The sequence below is a fragment of the Blennius ocellaris genome, assembly GCF_963422515.1.
Source record: "Blennius ocellaris genome assembly, chromosome: 14".
Lineage (NCBI taxonomy): Eukaryota > Metazoa > Chordata > Actinopteri > Blenniiformes > Blenniidae > Blennius > Blennius ocellaris.
The window spans coordinates 8,188,922-8,203,919 of record NC_137663.1 but is presented as its reverse complement, the minus strand read 5'-3'; the positions used below and the strand labels follow the sequence as shown (position 1 = coordinate 8,203,919).

Below are 14,998 nucleotides of genomic sequence, written 5' to 3'. Positions count from 1 at the left end.
TTCACATGTCCAGATATCCCTAATACTTCACATGTCCAGGTATCACTAATACTTTACATATCCAGATATCACTAATACTTCACATATCCAGGTATCAGTAATACTTCACATATCCAGGTATCACTAATACTTCACATATCCAGGTATCACTAATACTTCACTCCTGCTTCATAGCAGAGGATGTCGAGGTATTTGGCCTCATGCACTTTCAGACACTGAGCTCCTAACCTGATTAACAGTCTCCGTCTTAACCTGGAGTCTTCTGTAAATAGTCGGTGGTTAACTCTCAGATGATGTTTAAAAACTCCAGAAATCACGACAGCACGTGTCTGAGACGAAGATCAGACTGACATAAAACCATATTCAGAATTCCTCATCATATATTCCAGTCAACAGTAATGCAGCAGATCTATTTGCTTTCATTATCCAGTCATACATACAGGTGTTTTAAAATGTTGCACATCTTTACTGTAAATAAATCTATCCCATCTACACATTCACATGACATTATATAAAGTATGAAAGATTAACACCAATATTTGTTATTTTGAACTGTAAGTGTAATCCTAATGGACTGAACAATACAGCATGATGTAGGACAGCAAAATTGAAGCACAGTCCATTAAACATGAGTATTAAGTCACATCAGGGAGAATTGTGTGCATCATTACCAAGAAGAGCAACGCGTTTATGCAATGCACCGAACAATGGCTGTGCTCATTTGCTTCTTTACTTTTCACCGCTGTTTTCATAGAGTTTACATATCTGGTTGTTTATTCCAGAATCCGGTCGCCTCGCAGGCTCCAGTTGTCACACTCAAAACAACTCAACGTCACGCCGGCTTCGGCACGACAGCCCATTTCAGAGGAGGATTACACACTCGGCTGTAATCTGCATTGAGAAAATATAAGATCTGAGCAAAGCGCCTGGCAGCAGAGAGGTTAAAGATGGACATTCCACAACAGGCTGCAGGCTCGCGGACCAATCGGCTTGCAGCGCGGGGCTGAAGCGGCTCTGATTGGCTGCACGGCATCCCTGTTGTCATGATGAGGGAGTCAGGTCCTGCCTGTGTGGTCTGTATCCAGGCACAGGAGTATACTGAAGCAAATGATACGGATGGATGGGCTGCAGAACTTTCTGTCCCTGATGCACACACTCTCGCGTTCACATGCGTGTGTGTATATATATATATATATATGTGTATAATGTAAATACATGACCTCCATCCCCCACACCTCCCACAATATAACCACAGATATTCGTCTTTGTTCCAGTGAGAAGCGTGTTTGCTGTATGTTGCTGCTGCTTGCAGATGTTACATGTGAGCGGAGCGTCAGTCCCACGCTTTCCCGGGACAAATTCACACCCGGTTTCTTGTTCGAGCCGAGCGAGTTACATCATGTGATGGTGACTACAGGACAGCCTCTATGCTCCCATCATGCAGTGCACCATGTGAGCAATGTTTTTCAACAATGCAGAGTATAAAACATCAGATCTTTTTTTTTTTTTTGCATCCATTCATACTGCTTTATTGCAATTTAGAGGTGCAGGGCAATGGACCTAATCTCAGCTAATGGAAGGTAAAGGTAGGATGGAGCGTGAACAAGTCACTCAGTGAGACGGGAAAGTTGCAGATTCACCTCAAATGTGTTGTTTTTGGACTGTGGAGAGAAAGTAGAATACCTGGAGAAAACATGCAAATCCCAACCTACGACCTTTGCATGGTTGACCTTTGTATGGCCTCGTGCTTCTCCTATTCATGAAAACAGCCGGGGATATTGGTGATGCTGCCATGATACAGTAGATGGATACCTCACTGCTGAGAAACTAGCCTCAAACCCATGCTGCCAGGGGGAGTTTGTATAAAAATGTTAAATGCACTTTCTTGGGAGACATTTCACTGTATTTCACATCAGAAGTTTCCATTAAAATTGAATTTATGTTGAGATTGTCGTCATTTTCAGGGTGTAATTGTTTGGTTTTGTTACAAATATTGACATTTTCATTGCATATACCCTGCAACCACAACAACAAAAACTTTAAAAGTGTAAATTTAAATATTATGGGACTATAAAATTTGACCGCACGTGACCTCTGAACTAAAATGTGTTCGACACCCTTGCATTAACCACTCCCCCTCAGCCACAGTGCAATAAAAACATCAGTCTTGTTTACCATGTGACGTATGATGGGTCCTTATTCTGCTCCCACACCTGTGTCATCTTCAGCTGCCACATGAGGGCACACATGTAAAGCGTTTGCTGCGTTTCAGCTTGTTATTTCACGTGATAATTGTGGTTTTGGCTGATTAAATAATGACTTCTTTGAAATATGTCAGCTTCTGGAGATGATTTCACACAAACATTTGTCATCCAGTGATTACAAAGTTCTCGTGTATGTAAGATCTTAGATTCAAAAGCTGTTTGAATCATGTGGTAAAAATGGACAAGCACTGATATAAATAAGTGAATTATGGACAGATGGACTGTATTTTTGCTTTCCGGGTTCTGGGATTGTGGACGTTGCCCTGCTGTCACTCGTATGACTCGCAGAGACACATGGACAGAACAGAGTCATTGTTAATCAGATTAGTGGAGCATGTTTCTTCTCCTGTACTGTCAAATATCCAGTCGAACAAAGAGGATTTTCTTACGATCTTTTGTCTGCAGCATGTTGATTTGCATGCCGTCATTATCCTATCTAACCAGTGCCGTCAGAAAGCCAACCATCTTTTTTTCCCCCCTTCAACCGTCACATCTGCAAGGCGGCACAGTGGCATAGTGGGCTGCCCTGTCGCCTCACTGCAAGAATGTCCCCAGTTTGAGCCGTGTTGAATGTCGGCTTCCTTCCAGTCGAAAAACATGCAATCAAGCTCACAAGCGTCTGTCAATTGCCTGTAGGAGTAAATGTCTAAACCTCCTCATTGCTATATTTGTATTTGTCTTGTAAACAAATTTGAATTCAGCCACAGTTAGATGAAGATGGCCGAATGTGTGCCTGTGTGTGTGTGGATTGTGGTTTTCTACTTGATAAATGAACTGAAGCCGGCAGCTCGAAACACTTTTTATTGATGGTTGATGGAAATGTTATTTGCATTGCGCTAATTCTTCTTCTACAACACTGAAACAGCAGAATTACTCCACACAACTGAACACGACAACGGCAAGAAAACAAAGCGCCTGAAGAAAAGATCACACAAAACACCATTAACCGATCAAAGCTGTACGAGCGCGGCTAAATAATACACGGGACAAATACGGCACCTCTATTCGCGATACTATTTCAAATGCATACGGATGAATAGTGTATGACACAACATACCAGAGGACGCAGGTTTAGATGACATCGATCTAAAAGCGTCCAGACGGAGGAGCGCACACAAACTCAGGCTCTCCTGAATCTGTCTGCAAGAGAAATACAAAGCATTAGCTTTATTTCTGAATGTTCGTTGACAATGCGGAAGTGAAGTGTTGCTAATGTTGGGGGTTTTTCTCTCTTTTCTTTTCTTTACAGCCTACAATATAGCAAGTAAGTTTCGACATAACTGGGAATCGATTAACTGAATAAAAGGCAGAACTCACACTCGGGAGAATAAAACTTGTAATAATGATAAAAACGATAAATTGGAACCACTGTCGTGGAGACGGAAAAGGAACCTACGTGTGTGAAGAGGAACGGGAAATAAAGTCACCAGTGGTTCTCAATAATAACATTTCTGCAAAGTCGTCCTCAGGGATTTTATATTTCCCGACATCGGGCTGTTATTTTATTTACTACATTCTAAGTGATGCAATATGGTTTCATTTCACTAAATTATCTCAAATGTAGTTCAATATTCTGTAACTGGCTTTTCCATTAAAAAAACAAACCAAAAGGTATTGTTGAAAACAGGAAATGAATTAAGTATTTACAAATGCATTTGCTCACACATCAGATAAACAGATTTAATTATTCAATGTCTGGGGGGAAAACTTTGCCGAAGCTTATTATACGAGAAGGAAACAAAACATCTTCAAAACGGAACACAAGAAAAATAATCGCAACAAATGTTTGTTGTTGTTGTTGACATTTCCGTACAACACCAGGCGATAAATCGGCATTAAACTGGAACCAAGATACCGAACAGGCATCCAGTCTTCCCTGGCTGCGCAGGAAAACACTGCACCTGCGTGTGATACTTGGAGGTGCCGAGTGTGCAGGAGGGCTTCTGATCACCCTCACTGCAACCGGCCACTTTTCCCTGTGCTCACACAGACCACCCACAACTTTCTCTCCTCCTCCTTCCTTCCTTCCTTCCTTCCTTCCTTCCTCTCAGCTCCGCTGTAAAAGGCAAAGTCTGGGCTCTCAGAGGGGTGAAGGTGCAGTTGAAGACCTTCACCACTGCCGTCTGGGACCAATCAAATGACTGGAAGACGCACTCCCTCTCCCTTTTCTCTCCACATTTTGAATTCCGCTTGCAGTGTGCACACTAAAGAGGCTCAAAGCTTCGAGGCAGGACAGAACAACCTGCAAATCAATGCACTCACTTTTACCTCCCTGCTTCCCTTCCACTTCCAGCCTTGCGGAGACTTTTCAAGTCTCCCCGCCGCTCTCTGGGGAAGCTCGCTGATCTTAAATACACACACGCACGCACTCCGTCACAAGGGGGAGAAGCTGGCTGAAACCACTCTGCGCTCACTACATTTGCTTTTGTTTCATAACAAGTGGTTCCTTGCATTCTTTATCACATCCTCCCCCCCTCCTCCTCCTCCTCCTCCTCCTCCTCTTCTTCTTCCTCTTCCTCTGCATAAGTGTGTCCTCCTGGCTGAGTGACAAGCAGGCTTCAGCAGTTGGGGTTCCTTCCATTCCGGCCCGGTCTGGTTCAGCCCACTTTGGCCCAGCTGAGGAAAGCGGGGATGTCTCTGACGGGGACGTTGCGGGTCAGAGCTTTGACGCGCAGGTTGCGGTCGTCTGTGAGGAGGACCACCTCTCTCTGGAGCCTCACTGTCCCATCTGTTTCGGAGGCAGCAGAAGAGGGGTGAGAAATCTACTCCGGGGGGGGGGGGGCTTTATTTACATTAATCTATACGGCGAGTTCTCCTGGTGTGAAGGACTTGTGAGTGAGACCAGTGATTCCCAACCAGGGGGGCCAGATGAAAAAGAAACAGAGGGTACCGACAGAGTGACATAGAATATGGCTTCATAGAAGCAACGGACAGAATTAGAGCTTTCATGCATCTTTTGTGGTGAAAAATTGACCCACAAAAGACGGAAACCGTTGTAAACCCCAAATAAATTATCCTCAGAGAAAAGGAACTCATCGTTACAGTGTATAGTGTGTTATTAGGTTCCTTTTTATTTTTTAATTGTGCAGGGTGTGTTGGTGATGTCACTTAAGTTTACAATGGTTAAAAATGTGCATCCCTCAAGGAAAAAAGGTTGGGAATCACTGTGTTAGACGCAGTTGTAGTTAATGAGACCTACTTCTCTGATGAGGCATGAAGTCTTTTGCCTTGTCTTTGCAGTAGTGAAGGCAGCAGGACAGAATCACGTCATCATTATTACCCTGAAAAAGAAGAAATATCAATTCTCCGAAAAATGCTGCAAACATTTAAAAGCCCAAAGCAATTAAAAAAAATGTTTTCCCATTTTTTTAAATCTGCCGTATATTCATCTATATTCTGATTTGTGCTGAATCAAGTACACACAGAAGGTGAGGACATTCCTGTTTGATAGATTTTCTCCTCTGTGAAGCAATGCTTCTTGGTAAAGATTCTTGTGCTCATCCCACAAGTGCATGTTCTTTATGAACACGACATCATTTAAAAGGGAAATAAACAGATTTACTAATAGGGTTCTACTGAGTAGCATTGTTAAAAAGATTCAGCAGTCAAAATGCAATCGTGTTGAGCTCATACCTGCTGCCCTGACGTGTCTTCGCTGCGGAAGGCGATGGACTCGAGCTGATTCCCTCTGCTCGTCAGGGCTCTGAGGCACGGCTCTCGGGCTTCGAATCCTTTCTCCAAGAATGCTACTGCCAACCGAGCCTTGTCCTGCACGGCGCGCACGTGAGCCGCGCTGGCATTATAGTTGCCACGGGTGCCGGCGCTGCGCCCTCCCACACCGCCAACGAAACCGTCCTGGCCTTTCGCCAAGCCGTCCAACTCTGTAATCACTGGGAGAACAAACTACTGTCAGCATGCACAAACACTTTTCTTTTTTTTAAATAATTTTGAATACTACAATTTAACCATAATTCTTACTAAAGAGCAAAGTCATTAATTTTCTTTTCCCCTTCAAGTCTTACCAATAAGTGGCACAACTATTATGTAAGTTCCACACTGGAGAACTTTCTTCAACCCTCCTAAATGATCAATGAATCCGTTGGTGTCTGCCACCAAGAAGAGAGGCCTCACTTCCAGCTCCAACTGTCCGCTGGTTTGCAGTACTGCCTGCAACACACACACACACACACATGCAAAACAAGGTGAAATTCAGCTGGTCACAGTCATACACACGACCTGCATCATCCGCACAGAAGACTACTCCAACACGAACACAAAGGGAATTTCCAAATGCATCACAGATGCTTCTTGCTTCAAAGTACTTTGACAAAATGATCTTACGGTGGACATTATTTGATCACTTTAAATCAAAATCCAACATTGCTTCTTCAAATATTTAAAGCCCAAATGACCGATGAGAACAGGCATATTGCTTGGTGTGGTTTACTTGTATTTTATCCTCGCGCTTCTGCTGCTGTGCCAGCTTGTTAGCGAGGGCGTGGCGTCGTGCTTTCAGCTGCTTGATGTCGTTCTCGCTGTCTCCCGCCTCCTCAGCATCCCCCTCTTCCTCAGAGGCCGAGAGAGATGACTCTGCCTCCAGTATGACGTCATCGCTCTGCCAAACAGACCGGAAGAAGACAGTTTCTCCAGTTTGACTTCCACTTACATGACAGCTTCTCGTGAAATTCTCACTTTGCACTTCCATAATTTTTGGTGAAAGAAAAGGTTTTAAAGAAAGGAGAAAGCGCTCGTATGAAAAGAAAAGTGGGCGCTAAGTGGAGAGGGCAGGTTATTAGAGGACGAGTGAGAGAGACAGTCACCTCTCGCTCGGTTAGAGACTCCCGTTTGCTCCTCGTGTCTACCGAGTGGTGAGGCGGACGAGAAGTTGCCACAGAGACGTATTTGCCTCCCTTGAAAGCCAACAAAGGCTCTTCCTGTCCACACAAAGCTTCCAGAAAGTACTTCAGCACCGTCACTCGCTTGCAATCCGCCGCTATTGCCTGAGGAATGAGGACGGAGGCATAAGTGCATGAAAGCTGCAAGCGGATGTGGCGCATGTCAAACCTGCCGCTGAACAGGCAGATAATCACGATTTCCATATTACTTAAGTACATCTGGTGTCGCTCATGTCACGGGACCAGAACATCATCACTTTTCACTCGACTCACCGTGTCAGTGTGTCTGTCTGTGTAACACGGCTCCTGTGGGGCGGCCAGCAGAGGGACAAAGCCTGCCAGCAGCCTGTCCTCCTTCAGCTGAAGCACCGTCAGCTCCTCTTCCCCCTCAACTTCTTCTGTGTCGGCCTTGTACAGCGGCAGCTCCTCGTGATCCACGCCAGCCAGGATGTTACACAGGTCCGCCAGGCACTGCCAAACATCAGGGCTGCAGCTGGCGGGAGAGAAACGGCAAGCAAGGTTAAGGAGAGATGCCTGATTGATTAAAAGGTGTCGGAGCACCAGCTCAGGCAATGAAGATTCATGCTTTCAATTAATAGTTTTGATGATGGTATATCAGTCAGAAGCTTATAGAGAATCCATTGTTGTGCATGCGTGTCCATCCGTCTGGACTTCAGCTGTTCGTTAGTGGAAGCAGGATTTTTCTATCCCTGAACCCAGTGCAGGAGAGAAATTCAGCCATATTCACCACTCTTGAGCATTAAAAAAAACATGCATGTTGTTTTCTGCTTTTCTGGTGATTGGCCTGCTGATGGCCTTTTTTTGCTTGGTGGGAATGTGCTCCCAACAGACATCGTACATTACCTCACCAACAGGCAAAAATAAGCAGCTTGTTGGTTAACATCGGAAATTTAACAAGTTAACGTTCACCAGTATTATGTAAGATTTCTCATGTTTTTGTTTTAAATTTTTCTAGTCCTTTTACCAAGAAATCCAATTGAGATGAAGATTTCTATTACCATTTCTCTCTCAAGACACATCCACATATATTCCCAATTCAGTAGAGTGTAAACGATAATTGAGTTCATTATTAGATACAAGTGTTTGTAGCTTTCGATCTCATTGCAAATGGAGCCACGACCAGGGTACATATCATAAACAGGCAGTTTTGCATAGTGGCTGTCGGGGCCTGTCTAACACACTCACTCGATACTGCAGGGAGGTGGGTTCCACTGGTCGGGGTGTCCCAGCATCCAGTCAGACCAGACTTTGATGCTTGGCAGCAGTTCTTTCAGATCCAATGGGAAGGCTGAGACTCTCACAATACCCTCCAGCTCCTCCGCTTTACCCTCCTCCTCTCCATCTGCCACAGGGACTTGCTCTGAAAGACAGGAGATGCATAAGAACTACTGCACTCGGCAGCATACAATCAAACTGAAACACTTGGTCAATATGCAAAGCATTCATGCTAAGAAAAAGATCAAGACGACACGAGTCTGACTAAATGTCCCCTGAAATGTTAACTGAAAACACAGTTTGGCGACTCACACTTGATTAAATCTGAAATACCTGATCAGAACAGCAGGCGAGCTTTAAGTAAATCCTGAGAGGATGTACCTGTAGGAGTTTCTTTGAGCAGCTCCGTGCAGCGCTGCACCAGCAGAGCAAACATGCCGAGGCCCAGGGCAGTGCTTTGCTCTTGTAAGACGGTTCGTACTTCGCCCTCCTCACCTGACAGAGATGAGAAAATGTGAACGATCTGTGTACAACCGCAGCAGGCTTCCATCTCAAATTCATGCGCGACAAAATGATCTAGCGCTTTCCCCCCCCCCCCCCCTTTGTTTTGTGTCCTTTTGTTTTTGCTTTTGTTATAATTGTTGTGATTACTTTGGTATTTTGCTCTGTTGCTGCTCAGGCTGGTTTAATCTCATGGCAGTTGGGAAATATTTAGATCACTGTGGTTACTGTATTATTAAAAAGAAAAAAACATGTATGTAGCACTAACAAGGGTATTGTATGTATCTCCCCACTAAGTCTTTCTCTGTCTTTCCTCTCCTCTCCTCTCCTCTCCTCTCCTCTCCTCTCTCCTTTCACCCCAACCGGTCCGCAGAATGCCGCCACCTCTGAGTCTGGTTTCTGCAAAGGTTTCTCCTTGTTGGAGGAGTTTTTCCTTCCCACAGTCGCAAACACACCTGCTTGCTCATGTGGATATGTTGGGCTTTTCTATTTTCTCTATAAAAGCAAATTGGAATGACTGTAATGTATTTAAAAATGTAATTTTTTTAATAAAAAAAAAAAAATTCAATAAAAAAAATGATATAGCTTTTCAAAACGTAGAATAAAATCAGCATGAAATTTTAACCTGACAAGAGATGAAACATTTCATAGCTTCAAAATGTCTCGAACCTTGAATCATTTTACCACTTGGATATTATTTATCTCTTCCTACACTGCTCAGTACGGTTGTGTGTCACTTGAAACAACATTTCCTAAACATGCCCCCGATGTGTCTGTTGTCACTTGTTTTATGGATACTGTGAATACGGCGTCAGATTATTTTCATGTTCTAAGACATTTTCAAGCGTCCTACCCAAGCAATACCTGCAGTACAACTATCTTTTCACACCTTATGCAAGTGTTATGAGCTCATCAGTGTTGGTTTGGAAGAAATGAGAAAGTAATAAATAAACCACCTTACATAAAGAGGTGTCTGAATGCCAGGAATATTCTTATTGCAAAAACATACCATAGAGGAATTATCAGAAGAGAGTCATGGTGTGTTGAGAGGCATGCGGCCTCACCTCTGCTGTGAGCGTTGTGTATGGTGAACATGTTGATGGTGATGATCTGCAGCAGGTGGGTGCTGCCCAGCAGAGACGGGCCGTGCTGCAGCAGCGTCCTGAACTCCTGCAGGACGCGGCTCGCCACTCCCGGGAAGGTTTCCATACTGTGACGGCAAGGGCAGACAAATCCATGCTAATCAACCAGTGACAAGGACATGGGAGGTATTCTTTTTCGTTTTCTTCTTAAATCGCACTTTCATCCATTTGAGAGCGATTCTCTGAACTGCAGTACACAAGGACGCCACTCACCCCACTTTTGTAAAGAGCTTTCCATGCGCATGGAGGAAACTCAGAATGAACCTCTTGTTCAGCTGCGGAGAAAGAAGGCCAAAAGAAAAAAACAAAGTGTTACTCATCGTTGTGCAACATTTTGTTATTTCGCTACAAATCTACAATTGCGGCCCGAGAAAAAGGAATATCTCTTTATTCAACGAGAAACGGTTTGGCGCTGACGTCACCATTTTGATACTCCCGGGATAACCAACGGTAAGGTTACCAGGAAATGATTTAAAGGCTATTGAGGCCAACAAAGAGGACAAGAGATACAGGAAAATGAGACAAAAATATCCGTTCACCTCCGCTTTTAGTGACACAAACAATTTGACAGAACAAGTGACTGTAATCCACAACAATCCTGAGCTCTATTGACACATGTTGCATACAATGAATTGATGAATTGGGGCCGAGGTGAGTCAACAATGCTCCGGCAAACATTCAATTGTGCCCCCGAAATAAATCCTCAGTTATAAACGGTGAATCAGAGCCGCTGCCATTTTGCACATTCAGTGTCCTCTGTGTAGACGTGTTGTGTCTCTCCGCTTGTCCCCTCTGCCTCTCCCCGACTATTGATGGAATAGCAGAAAACAAAAGGAAGGACCTCCTGTGACTGCATCAGAGTACTTATACCAGCTCATAAATAGAGCAAGAGTCAATGCAGGCATGAACAGAGGAAAAGAAAAGGGGGAAAAAATGAACTGAAGAGGACTGAAAACATCATTAAATGACAGGAAATGAACACAGATAAAACGCCCGGAAATGTTTTTTAAGAAAAAAAGAACAGGAGCACTAAGGGAATTAATGAAAGTTTAAAAAAAGATATAACTTGGAGGCCAAAGTTGCACGAAGGGAATAGATATTAAGCCGAGAGAAACGGTGCTTACATCAGACGCGCTCAGACTACTCAGCTCTCCATCCTGCTCAGAGTCTCTGCTGGACTCGCTGCCTCCTCTCTGGGACGAAGAGGTTGCTGCTTGTCCGCTGGGGCGAATCCAGATCTCCACGCGCGCTCCCTCTTCCCCTCGTCCTCTTCCCCGAACAGCTGGACCTTTGGAGCCTCCCTCATGCTCCTGCCTCCTCCTTCGCTCGAGCTGCTCAGCCTGCCGAGTCAAAAGTCTATAAAGACGAGGGACGAGCTCTGCGTACCGTCACAACACGAGACAAAATGATTGATTATCCACATCGTGTAACTTCAGGTTGCAGGAGACTTTTAGATTAGATTCTATCATACAACTTCTGAGCTCTCAAATTGAATGTTAACAAATCACAGAGGCTAACTTCAAAGTTGCCGACGTCCAGTGGAGGACGTATGTACGTGTAGGAAGACAGTTGAGAACTCTTGAGCATCGGTTCGTGGGCAGGGTGTGTTCCTGACCTTGCGCTTGGCTTCTTCAAACAGACTCATGAGGCTCTCTTTCGCGGTCAGAATGGGGTTGGACGCCGCCAGGCTCCGCATGTAAAAATACACGGCATCTAACTTCCGCTTCTGTTGGTGAGGGATTTGGGACAGCGACAGAAGAGAGGCATTACACACAAGGCTGCGTCAACATGCATCATGAATTTAACTGTGCCACAACTGAAAAAATAAACACAAAAAGCATTAAACAAAAAAAAAAAATACAACAACATTTTCCACAGTTCTCATCTGGCCCCAGCGAATACGTACAGCATGGACTGCAATTATTATTTTTTTTTTAATGGAAACTGACAATAAACTGATTAAGATATTAAGCAAATCAAAATTGTCCATCGACCTCCACCTTCTTTCTGTATGTTTATACAAACTGCAGTCTGTATTTTCTGTTTCTATAGCCGACCAGGATTTTGCCTCATAAGAGGTTTTCCTGCAGCTTATTCATTAAACAGAAATCCTACTTTTCACCCTTAATGATTTTCCAGCCATCAACACAACTTGTGCCATTCCGTGTGCGCTGGCTCTGTTTCCTCCTTCCAGTACAGAACTGTTACTGCCGACTTTGGTGAATCATCTACAACTCTTTGCTTTATCATTAGTCAAAGTGGCAGACATGAATCAGTCCGCCCTGATTCATGTAATGTGCTTTTAAAATGTAAAAAGTCCTCTGCAGCCACAGGAAGAGGCATTATCTTTTGATCCTGTACAATGTGGACACTGGGGTGTTCAAAGAGCCCTTTCTCACACGCTGTTCCTTAAATAATGATGAGAACAGAATCATACTTGAGCTGAGAACAGCCTATTCTGTGTGGAATCAATCTGCTTGTTTCAAGTGAAACCTACTGAAGAACAGAGCCGCCAAAACAAAAGTGCCATTGTCTAATCGTTTAAAAGTGGGGACTGCATTACTGACCGTATAGACTGCCAACAGAGCCAGCTGGTTGTATGGTCGGCCATTCTTGGGAGCAATCTGTTGGGCTTTCAGGTACCAGCTGAGAAAAATAATGAAACCATGTATTCATGAGAGAGTTAACAGTGAAACTTTAAGGTATGTACACCACCACTGGGAAAAGATGTTAAAATGATCAGATATTTAGATGTGTAGGAATTGAGAATTGGCCACAAAAATGTTTTTTTAAATACTATATAAATGCTTTCACAAGTAAAATGATTTGAAACACCAAAATCCCAGCTTACCTGCGAGCCTTGCCATAGTTAGCAGAGTCGCTGGCTTGTTCCCGGTAGCGTGCTATATCGCCCTGACAAATCATGCAGCGCTGTGCACTTATAAGTGCATACTTCACCTTTAAAAAGACAAAAACAACACGTGCCGTCACACAGCTTTCACAGTAGTTGAGTTTTAATGACGCCGTGAGTGATGTGAGTTGTGTTACCGTTTTGCGTAAAGGCCGAGCCCTGATCGCCATGGCCGTCCATGTAATCTTCTAACTTGAACTGGTACACTGTCTGGAGCTTCTGGAGCAGCACGTCAAAGAATTGTGCTCCCTGTGTAATATAGCACAATATACAAAAGATAAAATTTACTGGTTATATTCAAAATCTGCTGAAGTATAGATGAGAATTATGAATTCAGTAATGCCCGTGTCACCACTAGACTAATATTTTAATGATGTGCCAAATCATTTATGTGAAATTCAGTAAATTGAGAGTGAGATTTGGAAATATATCCAGGTACGTTTCCGACCCTCCTGCTAAATTATTTTTTATTGCAAAGGGGATAAAATGATATCTCTCCTGTATTGTGATTGACATAAATCAAGAATAACATTTATTGTGCTCTTGCATTTAATTTTGCCTGGTTTAAACCATTTAATTACACCAAAAGATTGAATTGAGATGCTTCTGTGTTTACATGTAATATAATCAAGTTCATCTTACTGTAACAATTATCGGATTTACATTCACGTGGCATCAAACTTGTTTGCGACTGGCGTCTGTCTCACCTCATCGAGAAGCGTCAGCAGCATGTTCCTGATATGAGGGGCGTTGTCACAGTTGGGCTCTTTAAGCAGTTGGCGGAATCGCTCTATGACCTGGTAAAAAACATTCTTCACAAAGCCTGGTCCACGTTCTGAGAGTCTGAGAACTCGATGTCGGTCAGGACGACCTGCTCGTACATCCCCAGAAGGTCCGCTCTATTCAATGAGAGAGAGAGAGAGGTCATTGCAACTCCTCCGTTCAGAGTTTCTTAATTATTACGACTAATGGCAACCGTCTGTCAAACAAGCAAGAAAAGACAGATGACAGCAAAACATCGAAGCACGTACAGCCTCCGAAAAGGCCGTTAACAGATCCCTTCTCCCTGGACGTGCTCACCTCAGCTGGGTCATGCGGTCCAGTCCGTCAGCGCTCACTCTGTCCCTGGACAGCAGGTTACCGAGCTGCAGCTCCTGTGTGTCCGCAGCCCTCAGCAGCCTCCCAAGCTCGCCCCTGGCTTGTTGCTCCACCTCCTCGTGTGTCAAAGCGCCTCCTGCCCCTGTGTGTGGATAGCCGGCTCCTCTGTAACTGCCGCAGAACTGACCCACACCGGGGCTCGGGTACGCACCGTTAGCCATCTGATATGGCCCCATGTGATATGGGTACGGATAGCGCTGGTTGTTGGCGGTGCCGGGATTATGCGGGCTGCCTGCGGGGCATTGAGTAGCCATAGGGGTTATCAGAGTTTTGGAACTTGTAGTAGGCCATGGCAGCAGCCTGCTGGGAGCGAAAGTGCTCTCCTTGTGGGACCGGGGGGCTGCCCGCAACCTCGTCGTCCGTATCCAGGAAGTGAAGCTGTCCATATCCCGTCCCTGTCTGAAGATACACAGGCTGGTGGACAGACGAGTGCAGGGAAGACCTGGGTGTTGGCGAGAGCGGGCTTCTGGTCGGGGTTGTTTGGATCCCAGAGTCGCCTGACTCCCCCTCCTCTCCCACCTCTGCTTCTACTGGCAGCACCTCCCCGTGAGCCACCAAAAAGCATTCTCTGGCCCACTTCAGGTGTGTTCGAGATGTCCGTGCGTGCGGGAAGCACCAAAATCCCGCCACCTCTGCCACGAGGGGCCGGGCCTGGCTTGCGTTTGTGCAGCTCTCCGCTGTGTGGCGAGGAAACTGCGTGTTTGTCAAGAGAAACCCTGAGGATTCCCCGGCCTCCACCTTTCGTTCCCTTTGGTCTGTTTCTTTCCTCCCTTTGTCTTTCATCACCCGGCTCTTCTTTCCAGCCCTTCTCCTCCTATTATCAGCTCTGTCACTCATCTCACTTCCGTCTTCGGTGGAGGATTCCTCGTTGGTTGTCCAGCTCCGCAAATG

General features: G+C 44.8%; 1 protein-coding gene across 1 annotated transcript; it reads right to left on the bottom strand.

The window, feature by feature from the left end:
* Positions 1–3,105: 3,105 nt before the first annotated feature.
* smg6 (SMG6 nonsense mediated mRNA decay factor) lies at positions 3,106–14,786 on the bottom strand. The gene is given in 22 exon segments (XM_080509225.1): positions 3,106–4,992; positions 5,464–5,545; positions 5,898–6,154; positions 6,287–6,431; positions 6,712–6,879; positions 7,085–7,264; positions 7,433–7,652; positions 8,366–8,540; positions 8,777–8,890; positions 9,961–10,106; positions 10,252–10,313; positions 11,163–11,378; positions 11,654–11,764; positions 12,606–12,684; positions 12,890–12,996; positions 13,087–13,119; positions 13,121–13,198; positions 13,657–13,766; positions 13,769–13,848; positions 14,030–14,352; positions 14,354–14,549; positions 14,551–14,786. Coding segments are annotated over 22 exon segments (3,135 nt in total). The 5' UTR covers positions 14,673–14,786; the 3' UTR covers positions 3,106–4,861.
* Between the last annotated feature and the right edge of the window lie 212 nt (positions 14,787–14,998).